Below are 27,283 nucleotides of genomic sequence, written 5' to 3'. Positions count from 1 at the left end.
GTCTCCGACGTGCCTTCCGGCAAGCCTCTCCTAGATGCTCTCCGCCATCTTCACTATCAAGCTTCCGGTCGAAACGCCACGGGCCTTGCTCCCTCCGGTACACGGTGGCGGCCACACCACAAACGCGGTTAGTTTGATCTCGCAAGACTACAAGCCCCTCCAATGTACAACAATGATGCTCATAAGCATCGAGTGGTAAGAGGTGTGCAAACCTCACTAAACACTAGGCCTAAACCTAGAGCAAGCGCATAAGCGGTGGTCTAATCAACCTAAGCACTTCGCAAAGCACCTACGCTAATCACCTAATAAAACACTAAGCACTATGCAAGTGGAGATAACTAAAAGGGTGTATCAGCTCCACTCTTACCAAATGGCCGGTTGGGGGTTGTATTTATAAGCCCCACTGAGAAAGTAGCCGTTGGGGACGAAATCTCATTTTTCTGCTACTGACCGGACGCTGGAGTCGTACTGATCGGACGCGTCCGGTCGTCCCGACCATTGGAGCCACGAACAACTGATCAGACGCTGCCAGCGTCCGGTCACTTGCCACTGGACACGTCCGGTCGTAATTTCGCCGCTCTAGAATCTCTTTGTACTCAATCGGACGCTATTGTCCTACGTCCGGTCGATTTGCCGCTAGCGTCCGATCAATGCTGAGTGTGTTGCCGGGCTGATGAACAGTGCCATCGGTGAGTCCGGTTGATTTACTTGTTCAGCGTCCAATCACTGCTGCTGACGCCTACTGTTGCCGAGCCACTGATCGGAGCATCCGGTCACTTTCCTCTAGCGTTCGGTCCAGCGTCCGGTCACTTCTGTGAGCTCGTTTCTTCGCGATCTTGCGTGCGGCTTGGTTCCTATCTTCGTGCTTGGACTTTGCTTGATATCTTGGGTCTTCTCTTGTGCTCCTAAGGTCTTGCTTGTGGTGTTGATCATCGGATCATCACGTCGCCTTCGTCCAAGTCACGTCTTGTACCCTATTGAACTACAAAACAAACACTTGCAAATTCATTAGTCTAATTTGGTTGTGTTGATCATCAAACACCAAAATCCAAAGTAAATGGGTCTGGGTTCATTTTCCTTACAGATGCGAGTTATTGACACATTAGATCTGAATGTGACCTACGCTATTTTTTACTCTTCTTTTAGATAACTTCTTTTAGATAACGTGCTAGTGCATTTAAGGTCTGGTTTGGAGAACCTTTTACTAAAATGGCAAGAGCCACGTGCTTGAGAGAGCTTCTGATTTTAGATGGGCGAGCTATGGATGGGATACCTACGTAAACCATAGAAGATCATCTAGTGGCAGCATACTAAGTTCCATCACTAATTATTCTAAATGATCACCTCCTTTCACTCGTCCTAGTAAATTATTCTCTCCTTTTGCACATAATCGCAAAGTGTTGGTATGCAAAATCTTCCTTTTCTAATGTAGAAATGATGTACATCCTTCTTTAGTGGACTATTATCTATCTTATGTATCTTCAATGAATGAGTAAGATGACGGTGCAACGAAAAGTATAGGTACACATTACATGTTCACATCATAGACCTGATTAAACGACGGGTTAGATCGAGTCAGGCTATTTTATGGTTTTTTTGGATTTGGGTCGAGTCATGGGTCGAAAACCAATGACCCGAACCTAACCCGACGCATAGACATGTCTTTTTTAGGTTGGGTGACCCATGATCAGATCTATCACATACATAGATATAGACTAGGGGCGTGTTTGGTTCCTAACAAGGCTCCCCTGGCCTCACTTGGCATGAGCAATGAGATAGTCGACATGATAGCCAATTTGGCTCACCTAAGCCAACAAGAAAATTTTTCTGCATGGAAATCGAGGTGAACTAGCTACACATGCAAACACCATCACCCACTTTGATAGCTAGCTTGACAAAGAATCCAAACATATCCTAAATTTCCACCTTGGTTCGCTAGGGCCATGTACCCTGACCTTAGCTTCCGTGTTGTACCTTAGGCTTCCTACTTGCTATTTTTCATATATTCTGCTCTTCAACACAATTTTTCGTTCCTCGACACTCATTTATATGCGGGGTAAATTTGGCACTAGGCAAAATGGGCTCAAAGACCCTCTTGGAAACTTGCAACTAGATCAGAACAAAATATAATAGATTTGGTTCGATTTGGCATGCACCTCTTATCGACAAAAGGTGAAACTAGAAAATTCTTAGACGAGTAGGGTCCAAAACATTTCTTTTAAGTTTTAACGTAGAAAAACCAAACTGATCTATAACTTAGGACAATTAGTAATATTTATAATTAGGGATACAAAACAGGTTAACCTATGAGCCTATACAATTGTATTAGCACTTATAATTAATTCTTTAAGTGGACTGGCTGATGATCTAACACACTTTCTTCGTTATTTAGAAACTTCTTACGAAAGATTTGGCACACCGAAATGTTCGCAGAAGGCCATTTCCACGTGCCACTGCTAGTGCCCCGTCCAATGCTCGATGCGCTACAACGACCTTCATAGAACCTGACAGGTGGGCCCGTCGCATTCACCTGGCGCGTCCCCCACCTGAAACCTTTCCCGCCTTCCGGGGAGGCGGCGGCTCGTTGTAGGATGCCACACCACCGATGCGGACTCCGGGAACCATCGGTCCGGCCCTCGCCCGCTTCGGCGCGTCGCGGTCGCTGCTCGCCGGAGCACACCTCCACTCCCACCTACTCAAGTCCGGCCTTCTCACCGTCTTCAGCAACCACCTCCTCTCTTTCTACTCCAAATGCCGCCTCCCGAGCGCCGCACGGGCGGTGTTCGACGAAATCCCCGACCCGTGCCACGTCTCCTGGTCCTCGCTCGTCACCGCCTACTCCAACAACGGCATGCCGCGGGACGCACTCTGGGCATTTCGGGCCATGCACGGGCGCGGCGTCCCGTGCAACGAGTTCGCGCTCCCCATCGTGCTCAAGTGCGCGCCGGATGTCAGGTTCGGCGCGCAGGTGCACGCACTGGCTGTGGCCACGAGGCTCGCCCAGGACGTCTTCGTCGCCAACGCACTTGTGGCCATGTACGGAGGGTTCGGCATGGTGGACGAGGCCAGGAAGATGTTCGACGAGTCTGGAGGCGAGAGGAACGCCGTTTCTTGGAACGGCATGATATCGGCTTACGTCAAGAACGACCGGTGCAGGGATGCCTTTGGGGTGTTCCGCGAAATGGTGTGGAGCGGGGAGCGGCCGAATGAGTTCGGGTTCTCGTGTGTGGTGAACGCGTGCACGGGGTTGATGGATTTGGAGGCTGGGAGGCAGGTGCACGGGATGGTGGTGAGGACGGGATATGACAAGGATGTGTTCACAGCAAATGCTCTGGTTGACATGTACTCAAAGCTGGGAGACATTGAAATGGCAGCGGTGGTTTTTGAGAAGATGCCTGCGGCGGACGTTGTCTCATGGAATGCTTTCATTTCCGGGTGTGTAACTCACTGGCATGATCACCGTGCACTGGAGCTGCTACTACAGATGAAGTCTTTAGGAGTGGTGCCCAATGTGTTCACGTTATCTAGTGTTCTGAAGGCTTGTGCTGGTGCTGGTGCATTCAATTTGGGCCGGCAAATCCATGGGTTTATGATCAAGGCTGATGCAGATTCTGATGAGTTCGTCGCTGTTGGCCTTATTGACATGTACTCAAAGGATGGATTCTTGGATGATGCGAGGAAGGTGTTTGATTTCATGCCCCGAAGGGATTTGATTTTATGGAATGCACTGATCTCAGGCTGCTCTCATGGCGGACGGCATGCTGAGGTGCTGTCACTCTTTCACAGGATGAGAAAGGAGGGGCTTGACCTTGATGTCAATAGGACGACACTGTCTGCTGTTCTCAAGTCAACGGCGAGCTTGGAAGCAATCTGTCACACAAGACAGGTTCATGCTCTTGCAGAGAAGATAGGGCTCCTATCTGACTCTCATGTCATCAATGGGCTTATTGATTCATACTGGAAGTGTGATCGACTCGATTATGCAATTAAGGTTTTCAAAGAAAGCTGTTCTGATGACATTATATCTTCTACGTCCATGATGACAGCTCTCTCACAGTGCGACCATGGTGAGGATGCAATAAAGCTGTTTGTGCAGATGTTAAGAAAAGGCCTTGAACCTGATTCTTTTGTACTAAGTAGCCTCCTGAATGCTTGTGCTAGTCTGTCAGCCTATGAACAAGGGAAGCAAGTGCATGCTCATCTGATTAAGAGGCAGTTCACATCAGATGTGTTTGCAGGGAATGCTCTTGTGTACACTTATGCAAAGTGCGGGAGCATAGAGGATGCAGACATGGCATTCTCTCGCCTGCCGGAGAGGGGAGTTGTCTCATGGTCTGCAATGATTGGAGGGCTTGCACAGCATGGACATGGGAAGAGAGCATTGGAATTGTTCCATAGAATGCTCGATGAGGGCGTTGCCCCAAACAACATCACGTTGACCAGTGTTCTCTCTGCTTGTAACCATGCCGGGCTTGTTGATGACGCAAAGAAATACTTCGAATCTATGAAGGAGACGTTTGGAATTGACAGGACTGAGGAACATTACGCATGCATGATTGATATTCTTGGTCGTGCAGGGAAACTAGAGGATGCTATGGAGCTTGTCAACAACATGCCATTCCAAGCAAATGCTGCAGTTTGGGGCGCACTTCTAGGAGCCTCAAGAGTACACCGAGATCCAGAGCTGGGAAGGATGGCAGCTGAGAAGCTCTTCACCCTAGAGCCTGAGAAGTCTGGCACACATGTCCTGCTTGCAAACACTTATGCTTCAGCAGGCATGTGGGATGAAATGGCTAAGGTGCGGAAGTTAATGAAAGACAGTAATGTCAAGAAGGAGCCTGCCATGAGCTGGGTTGAGATAAAGGACAAGGTGCATACTTTTATTGTTGGCGACAAGAACCATCCAAGGACAAGAGAGATATATGGAAAGCTAGCTGAATTGGGAGATCTGATGAACAAAGCTGGTTATGTTCCAGATGTGGAGGTTGATCTGCACGATGTAGACAGAAGTGAAAAGGAGCTGCTTCTTTCTCACCACAGTGAGAGGCTGGCCGTTGCGTTTGCGTTGATCAGCACCCCATCGGGGGCCCCAATCAGAGTCAAGAAGAATCTGCGCATATGCATAGACTGCCATGTTGCATTCAAGTTTATTTCAAAGATCGTTTCAAGGGAGATTATCATCAGAGATATCAACCGGTTCCATCATTTCACAGATGGGACATGTTCTTGCGGTGATTATTGGTGAAAATAGTTCAGCAGATGATAATTTTGCAGCTTGTTGAGAATTCTGATGTTTAGAGCAGTTACATGCCTTCATGGAGGCTTATAGTTTCACAAAATTTTGTAGCCAGTCAGATGAGTGATGCAATGCAATTTTTTGTTTTGACATGCCCACAGCCATGCATTTTGCAGTTAAATCTGCAGTAGGCACTAAGCCATAGCTTTGTAGCATAGAAATATTCCTCATGCCATGGCTTTTTAAACACTCCCATTCAATTATTTTGTATACATCAATGGGGACAAAAAAAACTTCAGTCTGATCTTTCCCTAAATATTGGATTCAGCTATTGACAGTCTTCTCTATGTATGTGTTTCTATGGGAGGGGGTCCTATCATTATGTCAATTGAAAGGTTTGGCCATTGAGAAGGAACCTTCGTTGCTTAATATTCATGTGTAAACGCACATCCTTCACATAGCAAAACAGAGAACAAGATTACTTTTTTTTAAGAAGACTGGAGCAGAGCTCCTTTTTTTCTTTCAATTTCAAATCATGTCAGATTGCTGGGGGGGGGGGGGGGGGGGGGGGGGGGGATCTATGAGCCACTCTGATACATACAATTCTTGCTTTTAGAAACTTTTTTCTTGGAAAGGAAAAATGCATATATATTATAATATAATAATGAGTTTGGATTAAGTTGGTTAACAAAATAGACATGCTTCGCGAGAAATGGTCTTCCATAGATATACGTATACATATGCTCTACTGTCCTAGATAAACTCACAGATCACAAATCATGTAGGCATGTCACTAGATATCAATGGCAGCAAAAAAGTCATTTCCAAATAATATGTACATGAACTCATCACAACCCATAAGTTCTGCATTCCAGGAATACTCAGTGACAACTTATAGAACTCTTCTTCTACAGAAGGATGACAAGGAGGTCGTAGCTGATGTATCTAAGCGCCAAAAGAGGGACAGAGTACACTCTATTGTTCACAGTTGATTGATTATACTGATCCACAAAAGTAGAACCACAAGTCCAAGAATCTTCTATGAGTAATACTAAGTTGCCTATGTCTTCCTAGCTCCGCTTCGTTTGTTGTGGGTTGGCACTAGAATCCAGCCTTCTCAATCTCATATTGTGAGCAATAGCAGCTTGCTTCTGGCGATGGCTGTAGCTCTTTCTTTTGCTGCACAGATAAATGAGAGTTTGAAGTTCAACAGAAAAGAAGGGATATGAAGTGCAGGCTTCCAATGTGCCATCATAGCAGGAATTTAAGGCATCATGCCAGATAATTGCAAGATCACACTGAAAAAGGGACAAATCAAAGTTTTTTTTTTTTTTGCTCCTTTTCCTGTGGACCCATCATCTATTCCAAAAATATATAACATACTCAGATCTACCAGAATTATTTATGCACATACTTTAGTACCTAATTGAATTAGGTTTTTACATATCTATGCATATATAAAGTGAAAGAGAAAAGGAATATGCAATACCTGATAAAAAAAATAAGGCCAGGTGGCCAGCTGTGAGAACCATTCCTCCAATTGCCCAAGAAACTCTTTCACCAACAGGCATTTCTCTTGCCCATCTCTGAAAATCTTGAACGTCCCATGAAGCCACACCACTTAATGTTGGACGGTCTTTTGAAGAAGTCCATGAATCAGAGATGGAATCCAAACTTGCTTTCCCACCATAGCAGAAAGTGTCATCAACTCCACCAGAGCTGGTCTCAGAAACTTGAACAGAGAAACCAGCAAGACGGCATAACTCTGTGCCATTAGAGACCCATTTATGTGCTTTGCCACAAAGGATGTCACCTAAACCACAAGGAGACAAGGCCTGACATACCAGTAAGGAGCATATTCAGAACCAAAGCGTGAAATCATAATCAACAAAAAAAGACCACGAGATGAAGCTAAAAATCTCTTAGCACAAGAAAAGGGAACTTCAGCAGAATCAACAGCTATTCAGAATGTAGAGAACAGACATGGGCTAGAACATGATTGTTTAGTGTAAAAATATAATCTGACCATGGAACTATCAAGCTTAATCTAGCAGCAGCACTTGTACTTGTGTGTCAGTACATGTTTGAGGTATCAGTACCCTTAATTATGTCCCTTAATCAGAGGGTTTACCTGTGTTTTCATATCTACAGAGAAGTATGATTCTGAACAAGCTTTGAAGACCATATCACAGAATGATGCGCATACAACAGGAGGTCCAGGCCTGACACCCACTCGTGGATCACATATTGAGCACTCAAGCAATTCCCACAAATGAATACATTCTTGACTGCCTTCACCAGTCAATGCAAGGTTTCTCACTGAGACCAGAGCAGGAAATGTCTGTGTCACATCGCAACATGTATTCTGACGGAATATCCTACACAGTGCTAGATCTCTGCGCCCCTTGGGTGCTCTTCCAGGAGGCTTACCTTCAGATGAAAAGGCAGGGAACCGTCCACCTGGTGAAACACATACACCTTTTGGTTGTCCTGGGGAGGAAAAAAAAAAGATGACATGTGGTATGTGATATAAATCAATAGACTATCACTACCATAGTCATCTACTGAGTTACAAGCCTCAACTATCTTAACAAGGAGCAATCATTCAATCTGCAACCACAATATTCATATATAACCAAGATAATCTGCATCATCAGTTTTTGCAACAACCGGCGGTAGCATCAAGAACCTGAACTATACTAAATGACAGTAAGGTAAACAAAGCCTGCCACAGTACAGCTTAACTTGATGCAGTATATAACAAAGCCTGTAACAGTATAGCCTTCACTTGCTATGATCATAGATCATCTAACAGTTCCTTTCCAAACCTGTCCTCTGCGATATGAATTATGAAACTTCGCAAAATGCCAACAATAAGTTCAAAGTAAGGCCTAAAGCGCGCACACGTAGCCATCTCTAAACTACCATCCCTCGTTTTGCTGTAGTTTAAATTCCCAACTCCAAGACTAATTAAATCTACATAGCAAACACAATTGAAGCGACCAAATACACGACTAGCAAGGATAGGATCCATTCAGGCAACAAGAATCTCTAGCACCACATGCGAAAACTTAGGGGAAAAACACTTCCCTCCACTGATTAAGTTAACGAAACCAATAATATACAGAAACTAAAAATGAGATCTTGACTCGCAGGCGCGGCGACTGTCCGTACCAGCTGACGCGAGCGGCGAGAGGAACAGCAGCACCAGGAGGAGAGCGAAACCGGTCGTCCTCCGCGGCCGCGTGGGAGAGCCCATCGAAACAGCCTGCCCGCCGGCCAGCCGGCGGCGTGCTGCGGCGACGAGGGGAACGGCCGGTCGGCGAATCGATGCGCTTCGGCGGCGTCTGTGACTCTACACCACAAGTCAACAGGCTCCTCCCCCGTTCGAGCAATGGGCCGGATGCGACGGGAAGCCCAATAGGAAAACACGGCCCGTTTTGCTTTCCACGCTCAGGTTGCCAGACCCCTGCTCGCAGCCGCGGCGTTTGTTGTTGAAGAGAGCAGAGAGGCAAAGCATTAGTACCACAGCGGCTACGGAGAGCAGGGAGGGAGCTATAAAAGAAGGGTAGGGCAACAGGGCAACTCGTACCTTTCTCGATCTTTTGGCTAAGATTAAGTTAGTATCTAATCTAATTAGTTTAATATCTTACATGTGGGCTATGAGCCCTCTTTGATATTAAATTTATTTTTTTGTTGGGAGGGTCCACAACGGTGGCTAGCAACTGGGGCACTCGCGAGTTGCCCAGCAGTTGCACTGCTGGCAAGGGCCTGGCGCACCCCAACCAAAGCAAAGCTAAATTGCTCTCTGGGCCGTTGGTAGCTAAATTGTTCTCTGGGCCGTTGGTTTCTAGTTCGTATTCATACTAGATGGGCCATAGACTTACAACTGGCCTGCAACAAAGCTATTACTTTTATCTGGGCAGCCGGTTTGGAGTTTTGGGAATGTCGTTTTTTACTTTCGGACATCTTATTTGACCCTCCGTCTTATTCAAAATATTTATATAAATATCATCTATTTTATTATGATTTATTTTATCATTAGAGATACTTTAATAATAATTTATTTATTTTATAATTTATAGTATAAAAAAATTTAATAAGACATCTGAAAGTCAAAAACGCCATTCTTTTTGGGAACGAGGGAGTAAGCTTTTGCAGCACAGGCCCATCAGCCCATGGTTGTCAGGCTTGTAGCAACGTTGATTCAATCTGAGTAACCAAACACTAGCAAAATATTATTAGTTTATTACCCAACGGCAAAGTTAATTCAATCAATCTGAGTATAACCAAATAACGGCAACGTTAATCACCCACCCGTGGTTGGTTATGCAGTCGATCTTCTGTGAAACCAGCTTATCTGTGCTTTAAACTTGCGCGCACATCTCAGCCTTTTGCTTTTCTGTGATTTAAACTTGCGGGCACATCTCAGCCTTTTGCTCTTGTAATCTTTTTTGCAGATCTAAGCCTCTTGTAATCTTTTTCACAGCACGCGCACGGAGAGGCATATATGCTCTTGAGACTTGAGAGGCATCATCTTACCGGAGAAGCAATAAAGGCGGCCAATCTCTCACATGTACAACCTTGTACCGTATGATAGATAAATACTCTCTGTCACACCGATACTGTATTATTATTGCACAAGATAGAAATTATACAAAATTGAATACAAGAAGAGGAAACAACTAATAAGAAAAAAAATATAAAGCATTTTCTCTCGAGGTGCACCGCAGATACCGCCAAACTTGAACAGCGCATGCACACAGAGGATCAGCTCCGGTCAGTGATCCACCGTTGACGAACGCAGTTAATTTTGCGTGTGTAAGCCAATCTACATTGAGAGACGTAACAAAAGGGCGAGGCGTCCCGCTAACTACTCGGTCGATCCTGATCCACTTCATGAGGTGGGGCCCAACCCAAGAGAGGCTCCAAGTCATGGGCTCATGGCCATCTTATCCAGTGGGTGCAGTCAGATGCCACGCACGTACGGAGTACTACCACTTTGTTGTGCCTGCGATGGGTCCCACGGGGATGAACTGTCAGACACTTCCACACTGTGTTCATCCTTGCCCCCGTCTCCCATCCATGAAGATTTGGTCGTCTGGTGCACCCACACCTACATAGAGAAAACCTTGGTAGCCGCGCTCAGTAGGCGACACGGCCGCGGCCGGCGACTCGCCGCCTGCCTTGCACGGTGGAGGCGCCCGCGCCATGGCCGGCGTCCTCGTCCATGAAGATCTGGCGGCACCGGCACTCCTCGCTGCAGAACGCCCGGTCGCCTCTGCATGCACGCACATCATCGCATACAACGCCAGTCAAACACACGTACTGTACAAACACAAAGGCTCGTGAGAGACGGCGCGGATCACAGCCCTACCTGTACATGTAGATGTCCATGCCCTCGGCGAGCTCTCTGTTGCAGAGGCAGCAGCGCTGCAGGAAGGAGCCCGCGGCCGTCGGAGAGACAGGGACCTGCTGATGATGCTTGTGGTTGGGGCCGTGGATCACGAGGGTGGCCTTGCTGATGATCTGCGCCGCCGCCGCCTTCCCCGGGTGGCTCTTGCTGTGGGGCTCCAGGAGAACGCTCAGCCCGGCCATCAAGCCAAATTAAAGCTCAGAGGCCAGAGCAGAGTAAGATTAGCTAGTAGCTACAGGCCTACAGCTACTGTGGATCGGATGCAGGATGCTCGATCTAGCCTGTTTTTTTTTCCCTCTTGGTTTTAACCCCTCTGTTTTCCTCGGATCCTTTTGTGTGTGATGGATATTTTACTCCATGGAAGGGGAGATCGCCTGGTGTGTCTATATATAAAGGAGGAAAGACGAGGGGTGTGCGTGGCAGCATGGGCTGCTGCGTTGCGCTTAACAAGGCCGAGCAGGGTTGGCACTTAGCAGTAGGCAGCCCTGTTCGTTTGGGCTTGGTTGGCTGATAAGTTATGACTGAAAGTACTGTTGACTGATTTGGTGTGAGAGAAAAATATTATTAACTGAAAAAATACGGCTTATAAGTAAACAAGTCCAAACGAACAGGGTGTTTGATTGGAGAGGGAGTTCGCCAATGCACCCCTAACACGCCTAACCACGTAATAACACCTTAAATATTCCATTGGGACTGTCCACACTAGTCCATTAGTAATCTCAACAGCTAATCACAGTGGAGCTCCATGGCTACACACTCATCAAGACCGTGTTCCAAATGGTCCAAGCGTTCGCATCACCCGTTGCCAACTTGCCATGCACCAAGTGCAATGATCGATGCATGGGGCCATGGAGCACCGAGCAGCAACAGCAACTGAGGTAAAGGCTGCGGCCCGCGGCGCTGCCCTGCCCACTGCCCACTACTGCACTGCCTGTTCAGGCTTCTCTCCGCTCTCCTCCCTCCACGTGTAGGTGACAGGACTCCGTACGGATCCACTGCGCCTGCATGTGCTGTGGCCGGCCGTGTGGCCCCATTGGTTCAATGCTTCTACCAGACTGCCACGGTCAACAGGATACTCATCCGTATTGGTTTTAGATTTAGGAGTACTTTTCAGATCGTCGAGCTATAAATGCAGTACTCTTACAACGGTATCCCAATCAGGACGAGTTCTCTGGAGTCTTTTGAAATGAGATGCACCTGGCGTATCCTTCTAGCTGCATGTGATGAGTTTATGGGGAATTGAATGGTAATAATAACCAACAAAATTTACATGAAAGGGACGAACAGAGTACGTCACAGGACTCTAGTGTCGTTTTATACTATGGCATAAGAATCCACTGCACCTGCATGTGCCGTGCCTGGTTGTGCCCACTGCCCTCGTGTTTGGCCCATGGAACACTCATCAGTATGGTTTTAGATGTAAGAGTATCTTTTCATATAGTCGTGCTACAAATGCAAGGGTGGGTCTAGCGGTGGGGCGGCAGGGGGGCACAAGCCCCCTATCACCGCTGGTTTCATGGAGTCCTCCTAAAGCCCCTTTTAAGATTTTTTACCATGGCTGCTTGGAGGAGGAGAGACTAGAGGTTGAAGATAACGATAAACTCAGAACTTTAGCCCCTTGAACGTTCATTCGAGATGACGTCTATTGAAATGAGATGCATCCAACGTACGCTTCTAACCGCAAAGCTAGCATACATTTCTAAATTCTAACGGAAAGCCATGTGATGAGCTCATGGGGAATCCAAGAGCAATAATAACCGATAAAATTTACATGAAAAGGAAAAGAAAGAGAGTACTACCTCTATCCACAAAAGAGATATATAGTTTTTTACGATACTTATAAACACAATATATATGGTATATAGCAACTTAAAAAACCAAAATGATTTAGAATTTGGAACACACACAGAGAGAAGGTCTGGGTGCTTGAAATGAGCGTTGTCTTGCTGCTTTAAATATGTCAATGAGTTGTGTCTTACTCCACACATGATTAAGTCTTCTAGGTATAAAAAAACTGTCACTTTTTGATATGAAATGAGCGGTTTCTTGCTGTTTTTTTTAAAATAAAAATAAAAACGCCCAATGTCGGCCTGTAAATATAAACAATAGTTTCCAAACATCAGGAGTGGCCGAGTGGACATAATCTCTCACACAATTAGGGTAGAGACAAGGGGAAGGGGAAGAAACGAAACTAGCAGGGGGCACCGGGGCAGGACAAGAAGCGCAGCAGACGGGCTACGGACTTGGGTGGGCGCAGAGTGGTCGGGGGATGCCGCAGCAGAAGCTGGTGGCCTCCAGCCCGCTGAAAGCGAAGGAGCGTACGGGCCACGGCCGTCTAGGCGTTTGGTGCGCGAGATTACTGTTTCGAATTCGACGTGGCGCTATTATCCAGAGGCCGGAGCCCCCATAGCCCATTGGCAGAAATCCCGCTGGGAAACTTTGAACCCGATTCTTTTTCTTCTTCTTTTTTCCCTTTGTCTCGCCACACCAGCAAATTGGACGGATCACTAAACTTTGTTACAGAGGCTCATGTCCTACGAACCTTTCCAAATACACACTCCTACGTACAAGTCAAATCTACAGATGCGCACACGTGACACACGTCTTCCGTTAATCAATCCTTGTCAGTAAACTGGACTTTCTTTTGTAATGGCAGTGTTTCTGTGCCGTCCAACACCAGAAAGAACAAGAGACCATGGTAAGGTGTAGCGAAGACGGGGCATCGCAGTACAGTTCATTCACGCCTCAATTTACCCATTCATGTTACATTGTACATAAAACATTGATGTGCTTACTGAAAGCTCCTGTAAGGAACTAAGCACAGAAGGTAAGCACACAATGTCAATAACCACATACACGCACGCACTCGTACACTATGGCACACATTTGTTGGCATTTTGGCCCCAACAACACCCTCAATAAGGCTCAACAGAACAAGCGCCCAGCACACTATTTCATCGTAAGAGCATGACCCAAGCTAACGACCCCCTACTTGTTAGTCGTTATATACCAAAAAAGAAACAAGTACACCCTAAAGAAAGGAAACGTGGTCTTCACATTCCAGATAAGTCTAGTGGAAGGGGGGGAGTGCCAGGATTATGGCCTCTTCACCAAACTTCAGAAATAAAAAAAAAAGAAAAGAAAAGAAAAAGAAAAAGAAAACAAACAATGCACAGTTTTGTTCATTCAAATAGTTGACAAACTGATGAAAACATGTTACAAACACCAAACAAGGACCAACATCTAAGAGGAAATATTGAATGGTCACAGGCAAAGCTCAACTGACCCAGCAAGAAGACGTGGGAAATTAATTTAATTGGGCCTTGCTTTGATGAGGACACATTAAAACGTCACCAGATCATTCCATTAGAAAGATTTGATGCTTGATAGTGCTGACTGCAGAACGCCCAGTAGTTGCTTCTGTAGCTGCTCAATTTGACTCCCTCTGAATACAAGTTCGGCGTGCCCTGTACAGGCAAGCATATAGATTGCTAAGGAATGATACATGCGAAAATGTGAAATATAAATAGCAAAGAATTTTGCAAAGAGAAAAGAAACTGTTAGTGATTGAATTGTCTTTTCAAAGAGACTAGCATTTCTCGTTGCAAAGATATTAGCATAATAGTATGTAAACAATCCGGACCTGTTCCTCAGCTTTTCTCACAGAAATCTTCCTGGTGGCCATCATTCTTCCATTCAGTTTCATCATCGGCTGCTCCCGTGGCATCATTCTCAGCATCGCTTTCGCTAGCTGTTTCCCACTCAGAGTCATCAGCCTCTTGACCAAACGCATCGCTAGCATCTCCTTCACAATGGACACCCCCATGCTTCAGAGCTGCTTCCCTGAATAGCCAAGCGGCACGCATCTGCTTCTTCACCAATCGCTCAGCATAATCAGGAACTTTGTTTTGCTTCAGGGATAAGTCAGGATCATTTGACTGAGAGCACTCGTTTATGAAAAGGATTGCATCCAACAAGCTCTCTTTTGCAAAACCAAGCATATCATATGCTTGAGCTCTTCTCCACAAACTCTTGGCATGACGATTCACAGGGCTATGAAGGCACAATGCTCGAGTAGCATCGCTTATAGCAGCCAATGGCTGCTGCAGGAGAAGGTAACACTGAGCTCGATTGCTGTAAAGAACCACCCGTTCTTTCTTGGATTTCATTGGACATAGCGCAAGTGCTTCAGAGTATTTCTCTGCAGCTCCTGCAATGTTCCCTGAAGAGAACAGTGAATTGCCTTCCAACTTGACAACCAATGCTGCAGCTTGTTTTATATGAAGATCCGCCTTTGGCATACTCTTTTCCAATTTCAAACTTTGCTTGGATCTCAAAAGCTCATCAATTTCTGCTTTGGTCTGAGCACTGATTGCACCACGTGAGTTACTCTGTTGCATACATTCTTGGAGGACCGTGACAATTGTGTCACCAAGCTTTTTATAATCACCCAGTGTCGAAATATCTGCTAAATCTATCAGTGTTGGCGCAACTTTATCTATAACCTGCACAAAGGGAGGAAAAAAAAATAAGCGACTAGAGCTAAGAAAACTACAGTTAACAGATAGCGCTATCTGAATTGGGATTGAAGAAAAAAAGACATATGTATGCATTTTAGCTCAATGCTATTTCAGGAAACCATTGCATAATTACTCTTGAAACATTCAATTAGGAGGAATCAATTATCCTGACCTGGTGTTCCAAAGATTAGATTAATATTCTTATTTACTGTTTATGAGGAACTTTGTTATTTTTATTCTGTTCTATACTTCTAGTCATCATCTCTAAGCTGCTGTGCATATTTCATGCCTTATTAGGCCTTAAACGTAACCAATTTAAGCAAGCAAAATGTATTTCACAAGATCTTACCTTTTGATAAGTACTTGCATCCTGCACTAACCAGATCAGACAATCAACTGCCATGTATTGCCAGTCATCTGAAGAACGAGCAATGTTACATAAAGCATCAATTGTACCAGGAATGTTAGCAACATGACCTCGGCCAACTTTGCTCTGGCAGATTGTTCTTAGCAAACCAACACCAGCAGGCGAGTTCTCATTTACAAGTCCACCCCACATTCCAGGTAACTTGACTAGAAAATCAGGCTTGCAAATATCATGGAGGAATTCAGGCTTAAATGCAAAGCAGTTAATGAGTTGCAAAGACCAGCACTGCAGTTGACTTGCCCATTCCTCAGCTTTGCGGGATTCCATTTCCACACCACCCATGCCACGAGTAAGAAGGTCGCAATGGTAGCCAAGTCTTCGATCCACAAACTGGTAAAAGTGAGAGTACACAATCTCTAGGGAGCTCGAAGCAAGTTGAATGGCAAGTTCAAGTACTTCCCCATGATCAGCAACTGCAGGAAATGTACTAGGATATGTAGCCAAATGCCCCAAAGCTCTAACAGCAACTCTTTGCTCGACCCACGTCAGCCTACCTCTTAACAGTTCAACTAATGGAGGTATTACACCAGCACGAACAGCACGCTCGGCAAACTCCTCCATATTCATTGTGTATGATCCAATTATGTGAGCTGCATAATATGGGATGTAAATATTCTGATCATGTGCAAGCCAACGCCTGTTTTTTAACCCTTTCCATATAAGAGCTGCCATGCATTCAAATATGCCCAAGTTGATGAACTCGGGATCATTTGGGTGAGCCATCGCCGTGTTCCAGAGACCACTAATAGGGAGAACCTGACCATCGTCATCTTGGGAAGGAAGTTCCCTAAAGAACTTTAGCACACTTGCTCTTCGTTTACTAGGGTTTGCCTCCTTCATAACACAAAAGAAACATCCAGGATAAGGGCAATCTGATTGTATCTTGTCCATTATGGGAGGGGAGCCAATCGATTCTAGAAGCTTCTTTAATCAGAACCTCAATGATCACACTTCAAACTGCAGCAGGACAAACCATGAGCAAATTAATACACAAAGTTCTCCAATGAACAAGTTAAAGGACTACTGGAGGCATTATCAATGTAGGAAACTAGTTACAACAATAAGCAAACAACTATGCCATTTCATAAAGTGTATTCTTTCTATAATTATCTGCTAACTTTTGGAAGGCCAGACTACTGAAAAGTGGTGAGTACATCTGCTTGGTAACCATCGGGAAGCAGATCTGGAGCACGAGAAACAACTTCAGCAAAATCAGGCAAGCACTAAAGTGTTGAGACTTTATTGACTGAATGACCATGCCAATTTTTTTAAGAAAGGAATATGCATATATGACGAGAGATGATAACAAGATGTATAATAAATTTAATTATTTATACCATCTTCAGTGATGACACTAGTCAATAGATCGAACTAATTTGTGTGCAGTTTACCTACTGTATGAACAGTGGTTTAAACAAGAGAAGTAGGAATTTTCAAAATAAAATCTTCCATATGCATTTGTATAAAGTAACAACATAACCTAAACAGAAATTCAATCAATTCAGTAGGTTTCGTTGGTTTCAGGAAGGAGAAAAATGGGAAGTGGATTCAACACTCAAGAAAGGGATGCAACGACGTAAAAAGTTAAGTGGCAGACTCCGTCAATCCAAACCTCTCACTCTCCGACCCTCACTTGAAAATTGCTTGCATCTAGAGTTAGAATAGATCAAGAGTATGAACTGAAGATCGAACTATGAGCTCAAGTTTTGAGCCATCTTCCAGAAACTTGAACTCGCAGCTTGAAATTTCGAAAGCTGTGAGCGAGCGGCTGGAACTTGCAGCTACGAAAAGGGGGACACGAAAAGGAGCTCCTAATCGGATAGCTGGAGAGGGGTTTCAAGCTGGAGATTTGAAAATCCCGGCCGCACCTCGAACCTCAGGAGCTACCAATTTTGAACTCTGCACAGCGAAATGGCACCTTACCAGCACATTCCAACGTGGCGGGACGCCGCCGTACGGCAATGGCGGCACGCGCTCGGTGCGGCGCGGTGGTGGTGGCGCCGCCGGGGCAGTGCGGGGCGGCGGCCAAGCTAGGGTTTGGCGAGGGCGCGCGCGGAGGGGCAGCAGCGGGCCACGGGAGCGGGTGAGGAGAGCTTGGAGGAGGGAAATGGGCGAGCCCGGCGGATCTCCTCCGCGAACACGACGAGGGAGTCGCGCGCGCGCGTGCAGTTCGGGGAACATAATTGGGCGGAGGCGGCGGGGGGAAGGGCCGAGGGAGTGCGCGATGATGGCGACGGACGGGACGGACTCGCCGGTCCCACCAGGTCCATCTCGCGCGTCGACGGCTACGATGGAGCCGCGCCGCGAGCGGGCCAGGGGGGTCGAGTCGAGGTCGATCCGTCTGGTCCCGTGCAGCCATGTGACGAGCGACGGACGGGCCTCGACGCACCCAACCCAACCCATCACCCGTGTCCACGGTCCCGCCCTCCCCGTCACGCTGCTCCCGTGCGTAGCACCCGCGTCGAGCCGAGCCGCCGACAGGGGCTGACGGGACCGCCACGCAGCGGCAGGGTCCATGTCCATCCCGTCAAACCAAATCATGGCGCCCGAAAACGGCCAAGGGCCTGCCTGCAACGGGTACGCTACTCCACATGTGCAAACAGTGAGTAATTTACCGCGGTAGGACGATCGAATTTAGGGTTTCCAAATTTTTTTTCCCTCCTACGAGAAAAGAGTATGTTGCACACACGTATGGAGTACTAAATGTAGATGAAAAAAAAAACTAATTACATAGTTTTCGATAAAATCACGAGACGAATCTTTTAAGCCTAATTAGTCCATGAAAAGCCTTAAATGCTACAGTAACCTACATGTGCTAATGACCGATTAATTAGTATCATTATATTTGTCGTGCGGTTTCCTGATGGATTCTGTAATTTGTTTTTTTATTAGTATCCAAAAACCCCTCCAACATCCTTCCAACATATTTGATGTGACACCCAAAAATTTTGAACCTCCCCAACTAAACGCACCCCGAATGGTCTGCGAGCTGAGTAGGCAACCCAGGTTTGGGCGCTAATCTGATTTGAATCCCGTCCTGTCCTCCAGTGCGATGCGGCCGTGCAACTCTGGAATGGCGACAAGGCGGGCAGGGTTACCTGGGATGCTGCGACTTTGCTGCTGGTTGATGCTCGCATGTTTGTTTCCGCGCGACAACAGAGGCCAGGCCAGGGTAAAAGCCGCATATAGGAAGGCGTAAACAAAGGAGGAGGAGCATGGAACTCCAGGTAAATTACGGGCCGCTCTCGTCCTTTTTGCGATCCCCTCCTTTTTGGCACTTTCCGCTTGGTGGTGTGTGGATGCCTACGCGCCATTGTTGATTAAACTGTTATTTAGATGATTTTTTGAAACGATTATATTGTTGATTCAACTGTCAACCACAAGTCCGCAACACTTGCGTCGATGATTCAAACCTTCATTTCTTAATATAAGTCATATAAATTTTTAAAGAAAATTCTAAAATATAGGTACGTATCAGCTCGTACGTCGATTAGTTTGGAAACATTTCCACCGTACATAGCACATGCTCCAACTAAACCCTTAGATTTAGGAAGCAATTTGATTAGGAGAGAGAAGATGGTCTGATTTTTCTTTTTTTCTTCGGTCTCACGTCTTTTCCTAAGCTGTGTGTTAATATTGATACTAAAAATTATATGGCTTATATTAAGGAACGGAGGGAGTAACTTTGTTCCGTACGGCCAAGGCTGCGCAGTCTACCGGGAGATGATCAAGTGACAGCCCAGTACAGAGCTGCAGAGCAATCATGATTCATAGTACATTTAACAGAGAGTACTCTGTGTGTGTGTGTGTGGTGGGGGGGGGGGGGGGGGGGGGGGGGGCAGAGCATGATGAGCGTGACAAGGGAAAACTACACCAGGTTTAACTTTTTATTGGAGCTTCACGGTACACTCAACCAGGGGGTGTTTAGTTCACCCCAATTCCAAACTTTGACATTAGGTAAAAAGGAAATTTCCCGTCACATTAAATTTGTAGTACATGTATGGAGTACTAAGTGTTGACGAAATCAAAAACTAATTGCACAGTTTGGTTGTACTTTGCGAGACGAACGTTTTGAGCCTAATTAGTCAACGATTGGACAATTATTGCCAAATAAAAACAAAACAGTACTGTATCTACAGTATTGCTGCAGGAACTCCGCCGGCGCCGACTCGGTGAAACTAAACGAGGCCCAGTTCGTTTGGCTGTGGCTTGTCATAGACGATCGTAAATTTTCAGCTGAAACAGTATTTTTCTCTCACACAAATCAGCCAACAGTATTTCTTCACGAACCAGCAACGATACGAATCAGCCAACCCAACATGCTAAATAACCAAAGAGGCGCCAAACGAGGTTTGCCGGCTACGGAGCTCAGCTCATAGCTTCGAGATCAGTTGGGTATTGGATGTCCTTTGGCGACTCGGCTTCCTTCGGGTCCACGAGCGGAACATCAACGGCAGACGAGCAGTTTGAAGAAGCCATGGGGACACACACACACAACAAAGTGATTCTCATTTCCATGCTAATGTTGCCTGAGAGAGTGAGGCTGAGAGCAATATAGGACAAGGACAAGTGGACAAGAAGGCTGCTATTTTATTTTTTATACAGCATGGGCATGGCCATCTCTTAATAGGAATCTTGCTTCTAAAAGAAAGGATTCTAATAGGGCCACGTCACCTCGTCATGTCTTGGCCGTCCGCGTTTCCTCGACCGTTGAATCATGCGATCATGTCATCGTAATAGTCAGCGGGTGGTCACGTGCACAGGTTGTTCCGGATTCATCGAGGTCGTCACGTGGACAGGTCGCGTGTTCCAGCTTCATCAGTGTGTCTCTTTTTTTTAATACCGGGAAAAAAACGGTTGCGTGGCATCGCTATCACAAGCCAGCGCATCTAGCTTCCAGATTCATCGGTGGGTCTCTTTTTTTAATACCTGAAAAAAACGGCAGCATGGCATAGCTATCACAAGCCAGCGCACTTGCTCTGTACTTCTCAACGCTCCTGTACTCCATCAACCATCTCTCCTTCACTACAAAGTAGAAGAAAAAAATAGATCACAAAGAATCCCCTACATGGCCTAATCATTCCTGCGAGACCACGGGAAGAATCACACCTACAAATCAAAGGTACATAACGTTCATCTTCTGCACTCTTATTTGTTTCCTTCCTTTGGTTGATCTGACTAATTCTGGCTATAGGTATATACTTGTTCACTATACATGTAGATACTTTCGTATACATCTTTTACATATGAAACCTGCGTCCAAACCGCGGCCAGCAAGCGTGCCACGTCACGGGCTTTTCGTGGCCGTTCGATCGGGCGCACGGACGGCCTAGATCGAGCGATCCGCGATCATTTTACGAAAAAACCCTTCTATTTTTCAGAAACCAACCCGCGCTCCAGAGGCCCTCTCAGAATATTTTGCAAAAAACACCTCAGATTATTTCCAAATCAACCCGCAGTCCGGAACAGATGGGCTCCTGGTTTTTCAAAAAAGACCTTCACTTTATTGAAAATCAACCCGCGCTCCAGAGACACTCTCAGCAATTTTTGCGAAAACCTCCTCAGATTTTTCTCAAATAAAAATACAGACCACCTTTGATTATATCTCTTTTTTTCAAAAAAATAAATTAGCTGAAACTTTAAAATTGCATAGTAAATCACAGAAAAATTGTAAATTAGAAAATCAAGTTGATCTAAAATCCTACAGAGTAGAACTATGCAGTGCATCCATAATATCACATGTTTTAGTAAGGATTTTTTCAATAAACTTTTACCTATGCTTTTAAGAGGCAAATAAAACTATACCTTCATGATGATAAAGTATCGAAAATACATAAAAATCATAAAATGAACAAAAAAAATTGCTGGGTTTCTCATCACTACACCTATATTCTTATTGCCACTGGCCTAATCGAAAGGGAGGGCGTGGCAAAGCCGCGCCCACGTTTCTAGTATCATCAGGAAAGAGTGTCGAAAGGTGGAGTACCATGAGCATGAAGCCGATACGCTCCACAGGCATACTGCCGCATAAGGCAAAGGCATAACGGGCCAGCGACCCGATCACGTGCACCTTTGGTCAGGCCGCGACGGCCTCCCCCACCGTCCCCCAGCTCATGCTACGGCAAAGCCCATTACAGATTAACCCACTCAGGCCCATACACTCGGTTACTCTTTGCTACGTTGGCTTCCCATGTGCCGAGCCTGATGTCGCGCCCTCCTGTTCCTTGTCCGGCAATGCAGGCGCTGGCGCAGCTTGAGTCCTAACATCCCCTCCTTCTTGCACGCGTGGATGCCCCAAGACAGCAGGGCGAGGGAATTGTTGGCGAAGATACTCCAAGTCGAGAGCGAAGCAGGCAAGTTGGTCCACTGAATGAGCCCTCGACGAATAGGCAAATGTCCCTTGAAGATAGTGCGACACTGGAGGACTTTCTGAAGAATACTCCAGCGAACCGTCGATGGAGGAAGAGAGTCCAAGATAGCACGGTGAGCACCCACCGACTTCTTGAGCTGGGAAACATGAAACACGGGGTGAATGGAAGAGGAAATCGGGAGCTCTAACCTGTAGGTCGCCGATCCAATTCGTTCTAGCGCACGATAAGGACCGGACTATTTGAAGGCCAGTTTCTGGTGTCCACGATCAGCAATTGATGATTGAACATAGGGCTACAGCTTAATTTGTGTGCTTATTCCTCAATCTAAGAGGAAATTAAAACCAGGAACACTTTGTTTCAGGAAGTTGTTTTTAAGCGCGAAAGGTAGAGAATCATATTGTGAGGCCCATGCTCTTGCTAAAAGTGTTTTTTTTTTACCAGGAAGATATGTATGGCTTCTTGGGCGTCCACAAATTTTGCATGTACCTCAAAACATTATGATTTAACAAGAGTGTACCTTCCTCTAAAAAAAACTGGATTCTCGAAGCCGTAGGATAGGATAAGACAAGCACTAGGATTCCACACCTGACCCGCGGACAACAAAGAGCCCGCAGATTCTTAGCGGCTTGTTGCGGCACAAGTTGCTCATCCGTTTTCCGTGGTCCTGGGCCAGCACTCAGCAGCACTCCATTTGCATATTGACAACGGAGAAAACCTTTGCATCTCAATGATAAGCACATAAAGATGTCCAATGAGAGATCACATACCTTTATTCTTGGACCACAAAGGCACAAATCATTTTGGTCACATATTTAGTTAAATAATAAAGCAATGAAGCAAATATCCTACGGGAGGAAACATGCCCATGAATATTCACGGCACACCTTGTCCAGCGGCACTGGTAAATATTTGTGGCCATGGAGATGCGGCGATAATATAGACACTGTATTAGGCCAACAGTAACCATATGAACAGCATAACATTTGTTTATCAAACGAACCGAGAACAGTGAACTTAGTGCAAATAAGAAGACTTGACATGGTGCTCGTTAAATTTGCTTAATGTGCACAGTGGATATATACCACAACACTACATATGAAACCCCACAAGGAACAGGACAAATATTTCAGAATCCATGGATTTTCAACAGCCCTAAGATGCTAGTGACATGCTAAACAGAGACCAACTACAGAAACAGACACAGAACCAGATCTTTGAAAACCGGCTGGACGGAAGGTGAGGCCAAGACGATCATGCAACTGAAAACAGTAAGGCGGTCAGCTGCGACACAGGTTATGGATTAGGCAGGAATCTTGCCCATATCCCCTTCCACCACTCATTTGCAGCCACCAACTGTTCACCTCAGCGTGAGCTGCCGTCACCACACCAGATACTACCAACTCTTCCCTCCATCCACAAAACGGTGCTCACTTCTTCCCATAGTCCCCTTCTCCTTCCTCCTCTCCTCCCTCTCAATCTCATCACTTTCATCTTGCTGCCTCCCTGCTCGCCGACCCTCTCTTTTCCTCCTGCAACTCCCATGTCTCAATCTTCTCCTTTCTTCTCCATCGCCCGAGTGCACGCTGGAGCAGGAGGGCGAGCTGCGGCAGCCGCTCTCCTGCTCGGTCGCCCCATTGCTCAGCTGCCACATAGCATTCATGGCCTAAGGTGTTTCTCTTCAGCCAGAGTGACACCTGCCAAGACGCTGCAACCACACCTCAGCCTCCCCCGCGCCACACTGTCCTCCTTTCCCGATGCCGAAGATGGCTCCAATGCGAAAGCCAGCGACACAAAGGCTGGGGAGGAGCAGATCGGGGAATGCGAGATGTCAGAGATGGCAAAGGCATTCCATATCTCACCACGGATGGCGATGTCGATCTCTGTGATGATTGCATTCGCCGCGCTCACCATACCGCTGGCGATGCGCTCACTGGTCTGCCATGGAACCTTCAAAATGAACGCGGTGGCATACTTTACGCTTCTGTCAGGGTTCTATATGGCATGGAATATTGGGGCGAATGATGTTGCAAATGCCATGGGGACGTCAGTTGGGTCCGGAGCTTTGACACTCCGGCAGGCGGTGGTGACTGCAGCAGTGCTAGAGTTCTCCGGTGCATTCCTTATGGGAACCCATGTCACCAGCACCATGCAGAAGGGAATACTGGTTGCGTCTGTCTTCCAAGGAAAGGACTCTCTGCTCTTTGCTGGACTGATATCCTCCCTTGCTGCTGCCGGTACATGGCTGCAGGTATGTTCCATCACCCTTTTGAGTTCTGCAGCTTTGCTACACCACGCCAATCAGATCATGCAGTTTTGTAGTGGACATGAGGATCACGGAATTACTGAGACTTCACCCAGTTTCTTCAGCCTACAATACAGAAGGTTTAGGAATTAGGATGTACTATGAGTGACATGATCATGGCACCAGAGCTGATTGATTAATCTAATATGGAAAGTCATAATCCTTACACTCATAGAAGCTAGTTAATGTTTCCAAACAAATCATAGCGGCTAACTGCATCTTTATAACAACTCTGCAAAGGGAAAGGAACCAGCAACTTAACAAATATAACCATCTATCTACATCATGGTTTTAGGCTTCGCGATGTGAAAAATCTGATATGCCCATGTTGAGACTGGTTTAGTTATACGTGATCATTATTGCAAACTGCACCTTAAGAGTATGAGTTTCATTTCCAACTTTCAGAGATGACTCATTGGATAACAGTTGCCAACATAGCAGCAAGGAACATATTTGAAGAATCTTGCATCTAAAGTTTGTAATAAGTAGAATGAGCAGAATTAACACAGTTTTAGTGTGTCATCAACTGTGTTAACATCTAATATCTATGTAAGCAATGAAGTTATGATTCACATGTATGGGTGAGAATCCAAGATAAACACGAACAGCAGCTTCGAAAATAGCTTTTTTATCATCAACAGATGTAATGCCTCTGCCAATGTTTTGTCTTTTATAGTCCTGAGAATACAGGGCACTAACATTTATAAAGAATAAGAAGCATCTATGCTATTTATAAGCATCTACATATATTAACCTGTACTATTTCTTAGGTTGCTTCGTCATATGGCTGGCCTGTCTCAACTACACATTGTATCGTTGGGGCCATGGTTGGTTTTGGGCTGGTGTATGGAGGGGTGAATGCAGTTTTCTGGAGTTCTTTGGCTAGAGTATCTTCATCTTGGGTCATTTCTCCATTGATGGGTGCAGCAGTCTCTTTTCTTGTTTACAAGAGCATACGCAGGGTAAGTTCTAGAGTAGACTCCCTTTATAAGCTAAATGACACAAAAAAAAGACAGTTGCATTTCAATACTTATACAAAAATGATTATATAATCAAAATGTCATAAATACATAGCATAAAAATACTGTTTGTGACGAGGTGCAAAGGTTATTGACCTGTTTTCACTTAGTTTGTATACAGCGCACCAAATCCAGGCCAGGCTGCAGCTGCTGCTGCACCGATCGCAGTCTTTGCTGGTGTCACTGCAATCTCGTTTGCTGCTTTTCCTCTCAGTAAGGTGTTTTCCATTGCCATCCTGCAAGCAGTATCCAGTGGGGCAATAGGAGCCATCATTGTTTCCCGAGTGATCCAAAAACAGCTAGGTGACTTACTGTCTTCAGAAGCAGAAAAGATAGCATCTGCTGATAAGTCAAATGTTCAGCAGGCTGGACTTCTTTCGGACATTGCTGGTCCTACAGGAGCTCAGTTGCAGATTGTGTATAGTGTATTTGGTTACATGCAAGTCTTATCGGCATGCTTCATGTCATTTGCTCACGGAGGAAATGACGTCTCCAATGCCATAGGCCCCCTGGCTGCAGCTTTGTCCATTCTTCAAGGTGTGGCAAGCAGTGCTGAGATAGTCATACCTACTGAAGTTCTTGCTTGGGGTGGTTTTGGAATTGTTGCAGGGCTTACAATGTGGGGATATAGGGTGATAGCAACAATTGGCAAGAAAATCACAGAACTAACACCTACTAGGGGCTTTGCTGCAGAGTTTGCAGCAGCTTCAGTTGTCTTGTTCGCATCAAAGCTTGGGTTGCCTGTATCTGCCACGCATACACTTGTTGGAGCAGGTGATGGGTGTCGGATTTGCAAGAGGGCTCAATAGAGTCAGAGCAGAGACAGTTCGTGAAATTGTGGCGTCCTGGTTGGTTACAATTCCAGTTGGTGCTGTCCTATCTATCTTCTACACATTGATCTTGACCAAAATTCTGGCATACTTAATGTGAGTGGATTGTAAAATATAAGAGCTGCTTTAAGTGGTACAGCCCATTATAGCTTCATAAATTTTGATCAGTGGAAAAAGGGTTTTCTTTGCAAAAGTGAAGAGATAAACTGATTCCACAAGTTCAATCAGAAATTTACAAGATTTTCCAAGATCAAATAATCATTTTCTTGGCAACTGAGTGCAATTACGGAAAAGGTTTCCAGCAAATAATCATGGGACAGACTCCAGATTTTTTCAACTTTTTATACTACCTTGTATGTCTGTCACAAGGTCGAATACTGTTACTTCTTGTAGAGTTATTATACATATAGATGTAATGGTTGGTCAAATTTCTTCTTGTAAATTGTAATAAAATCACATGATTTGGTTCATTGCCAATCATCCTAGAATAAGCTCCTTCCTCTGTAGGAAATTATGTGGCAGAACCGCCTAATCTAATGCCTCCCAGAAGTGCTCGTCTTCTATTAGACACTAAGCACCCAAAGGAGAACATCAAATTACTCGGTTCCGTCGGACACACCCCAGGAGAGAACCCGAAAATCCACATTTTTCCATCAGGATCACAAATGAGAGAATAAAACTTACATCATTCTTAACCATTTTTACATCACTTTTAATACAACATCAGAGTATAATATTTATTGTTACAACAGTGAAATGTAATCATATTATCAGAGTTATGAATAATTTAATTAATAGCGGAATATAAACATGTGAACAGAGTTACATCGGAAATAAACATATATTCATGGCATGATGGCGCATTGATAAATAAACTAGGACAACAGATTCTAAAACTTTCATTTATAAAAACATTTGGTGGGAGTTATGAAATAAAACTATGATTCACAGCGTAAAGAAAATCCTCTCTGAGCCCACCAGAAGGAATCCACACATAAGAGTCAGCTTTAGCCTCCACCTGTCACCTGCAACAGGGAATAAAACCCTGAGTACTCAATTATACTCAGCAAGACTTACCCGACAGGAGGAAAGAAAAGACTCCTGATATGCAAGGCATCTGACTTGTGGGTTTATTGCAATTGCAGGAAGCATTACTAAGCGT

The 27,283-nt window shown here is 45.5% G+C and overlaps 4 protein-coding genes, 1 non-coding gene and 1 pseudogene across 6 annotated transcripts; 3 read left to right on the top strand and 3 right to left on the bottom strand.

Annotated features, from left to right (window-relative positions):
• The first annotated feature begins 2,564 nt into the window (after positions 1 to 2,564).
• LOC136477558 (pentatricopeptide repeat-containing protein At4g14850-like) lies at positions 2,565 to 5,557 on the top strand. Its single transcript, XM_066475759.1, has one exon. It carries the CDS (start codon positions 2,606 to 2,608, stop codon positions 5,243 to 5,245), a length of 2,640 nt encoding a protein of 879 aa, XP_066331856.1. The 5' UTR covers positions 2,565 to 2,605; the 3' UTR covers positions 5,246 to 5,557.
• Positions 5,558 to 6,040: 483 nt separating this feature from the next.
• LOC136474046 (folate-binding protein 1-like) lies at positions 6,041 to 8,636 on the bottom strand. Of its 2 annotated transcripts, XM_066471663.1 has the most exons (5): positions 8,411 to 8,636; positions 7,667 to 7,726; positions 7,368 to 7,555; positions 6,726 to 7,071; positions 6,041 to 6,415 (listed from the first exon to the last, which is right to left on the bottom strand). In XM_066471663.1, exons 1-5 carry the CDS (start codon positions 8,493 to 8,495, stop codon positions 6,360 to 6,362), a joined length of 735 nt encoding a protein of 244 aa, XP_066327760.1. In that variant the 5' UTR covers positions 8,496 to 8,636; the 3' UTR covers positions 6,041 to 6,359. The 2 variants fall into 2 exon arrangements, with proteins under 2 accessions (XP_066327760.1, XP_066327759.1); XM_066471662.1 differs by having other exon boundaries at positions 7,368 to 7,726.
• Positions 8,637 to 8,824: 188 nt separating this feature from the next.
• On the top strand, positions 8,825 to 9,021 carry LOC136478828 (U2 spliceosomal RNA). The gene has a single exon (XR_010764503.1). It is a non-coding gene; the product is annotated as a U2 spliceosomal RNA (small nuclear RNA).
• Positions 9,022 to 9,798: 777 nt separating this feature from the next.
• Positions 9,799 to 10,993, bottom strand: LOC136474045 (FCS-Like Zinc finger 6-like). The gene is made up of 2 exons (XM_066471661.1): positions 10,614 to 10,993; positions 9,799 to 10,517 (listed from the first exon to the last, which is right to left on the bottom strand). The coding sequence occupies exons 1-2, from the start codon at positions 10,832 to 10,834 to the stop codon at positions 10,382 to 10,384; spliced, it is 357 nt and encodes a 118-aa protein (XP_066327758.1). The 5' UTR covers positions 10,835 to 10,993; the 3' UTR covers positions 9,799 to 10,381.
• A 2,387-nt stretch (positions 10,994 to 13,380) lies between these two features.
• On the bottom strand, positions 13,381 to 17,792 carry LOC136477559 (uncharacterized). The gene is made up of 4 exons (XM_066475760.1): positions 17,523 to 17,792; positions 15,522 to 16,556; positions 14,296 to 15,157; positions 13,381 to 14,119 (listed from the first exon to the last, which is right to left on the bottom strand). The coding sequence occupies exons 2-3, from the start codon at positions 16,488 to 16,490 to the stop codon at positions 14,303 to 14,305; spliced, it is 1,824 nt and encodes a 607-aa protein (XP_066331857.1). The 5' UTR covers positions 16,491 to 16,556; positions 17,523 to 17,792; the 3' UTR covers positions 13,381 to 14,119; positions 14,296 to 14,302.
• A 5,599-nt stretch (positions 17,793 to 23,391) lies between these two features.
• On the top strand, positions 23,392 to 26,591 carry LOC136474044 (inorganic phosphate transporter 2-1, chloroplastic-like; annotated as a pseudogene).
• Positions 26,592 to 27,283: the final 692 nt, after the last annotated feature.

The sequence above is a fragment of the Miscanthus floridulus genome, chromosome 8, assembly GCF_019320115.1.
Source record: "Miscanthus floridulus cultivar M001 chromosome 8, ASM1932011v1, whole genome shotgun sequence".
Classification (NCBI taxonomy): Eukaryota; Viridiplantae; Streptophyta; class Magnoliopsida; order Poales; family Poaceae; genus Miscanthus; species Miscanthus floridulus.
The sequence above is the reverse complement of the archived record's forward strand: the minus strand, read 5'-3'. Positions and strand labels throughout refer to the sequence as shown.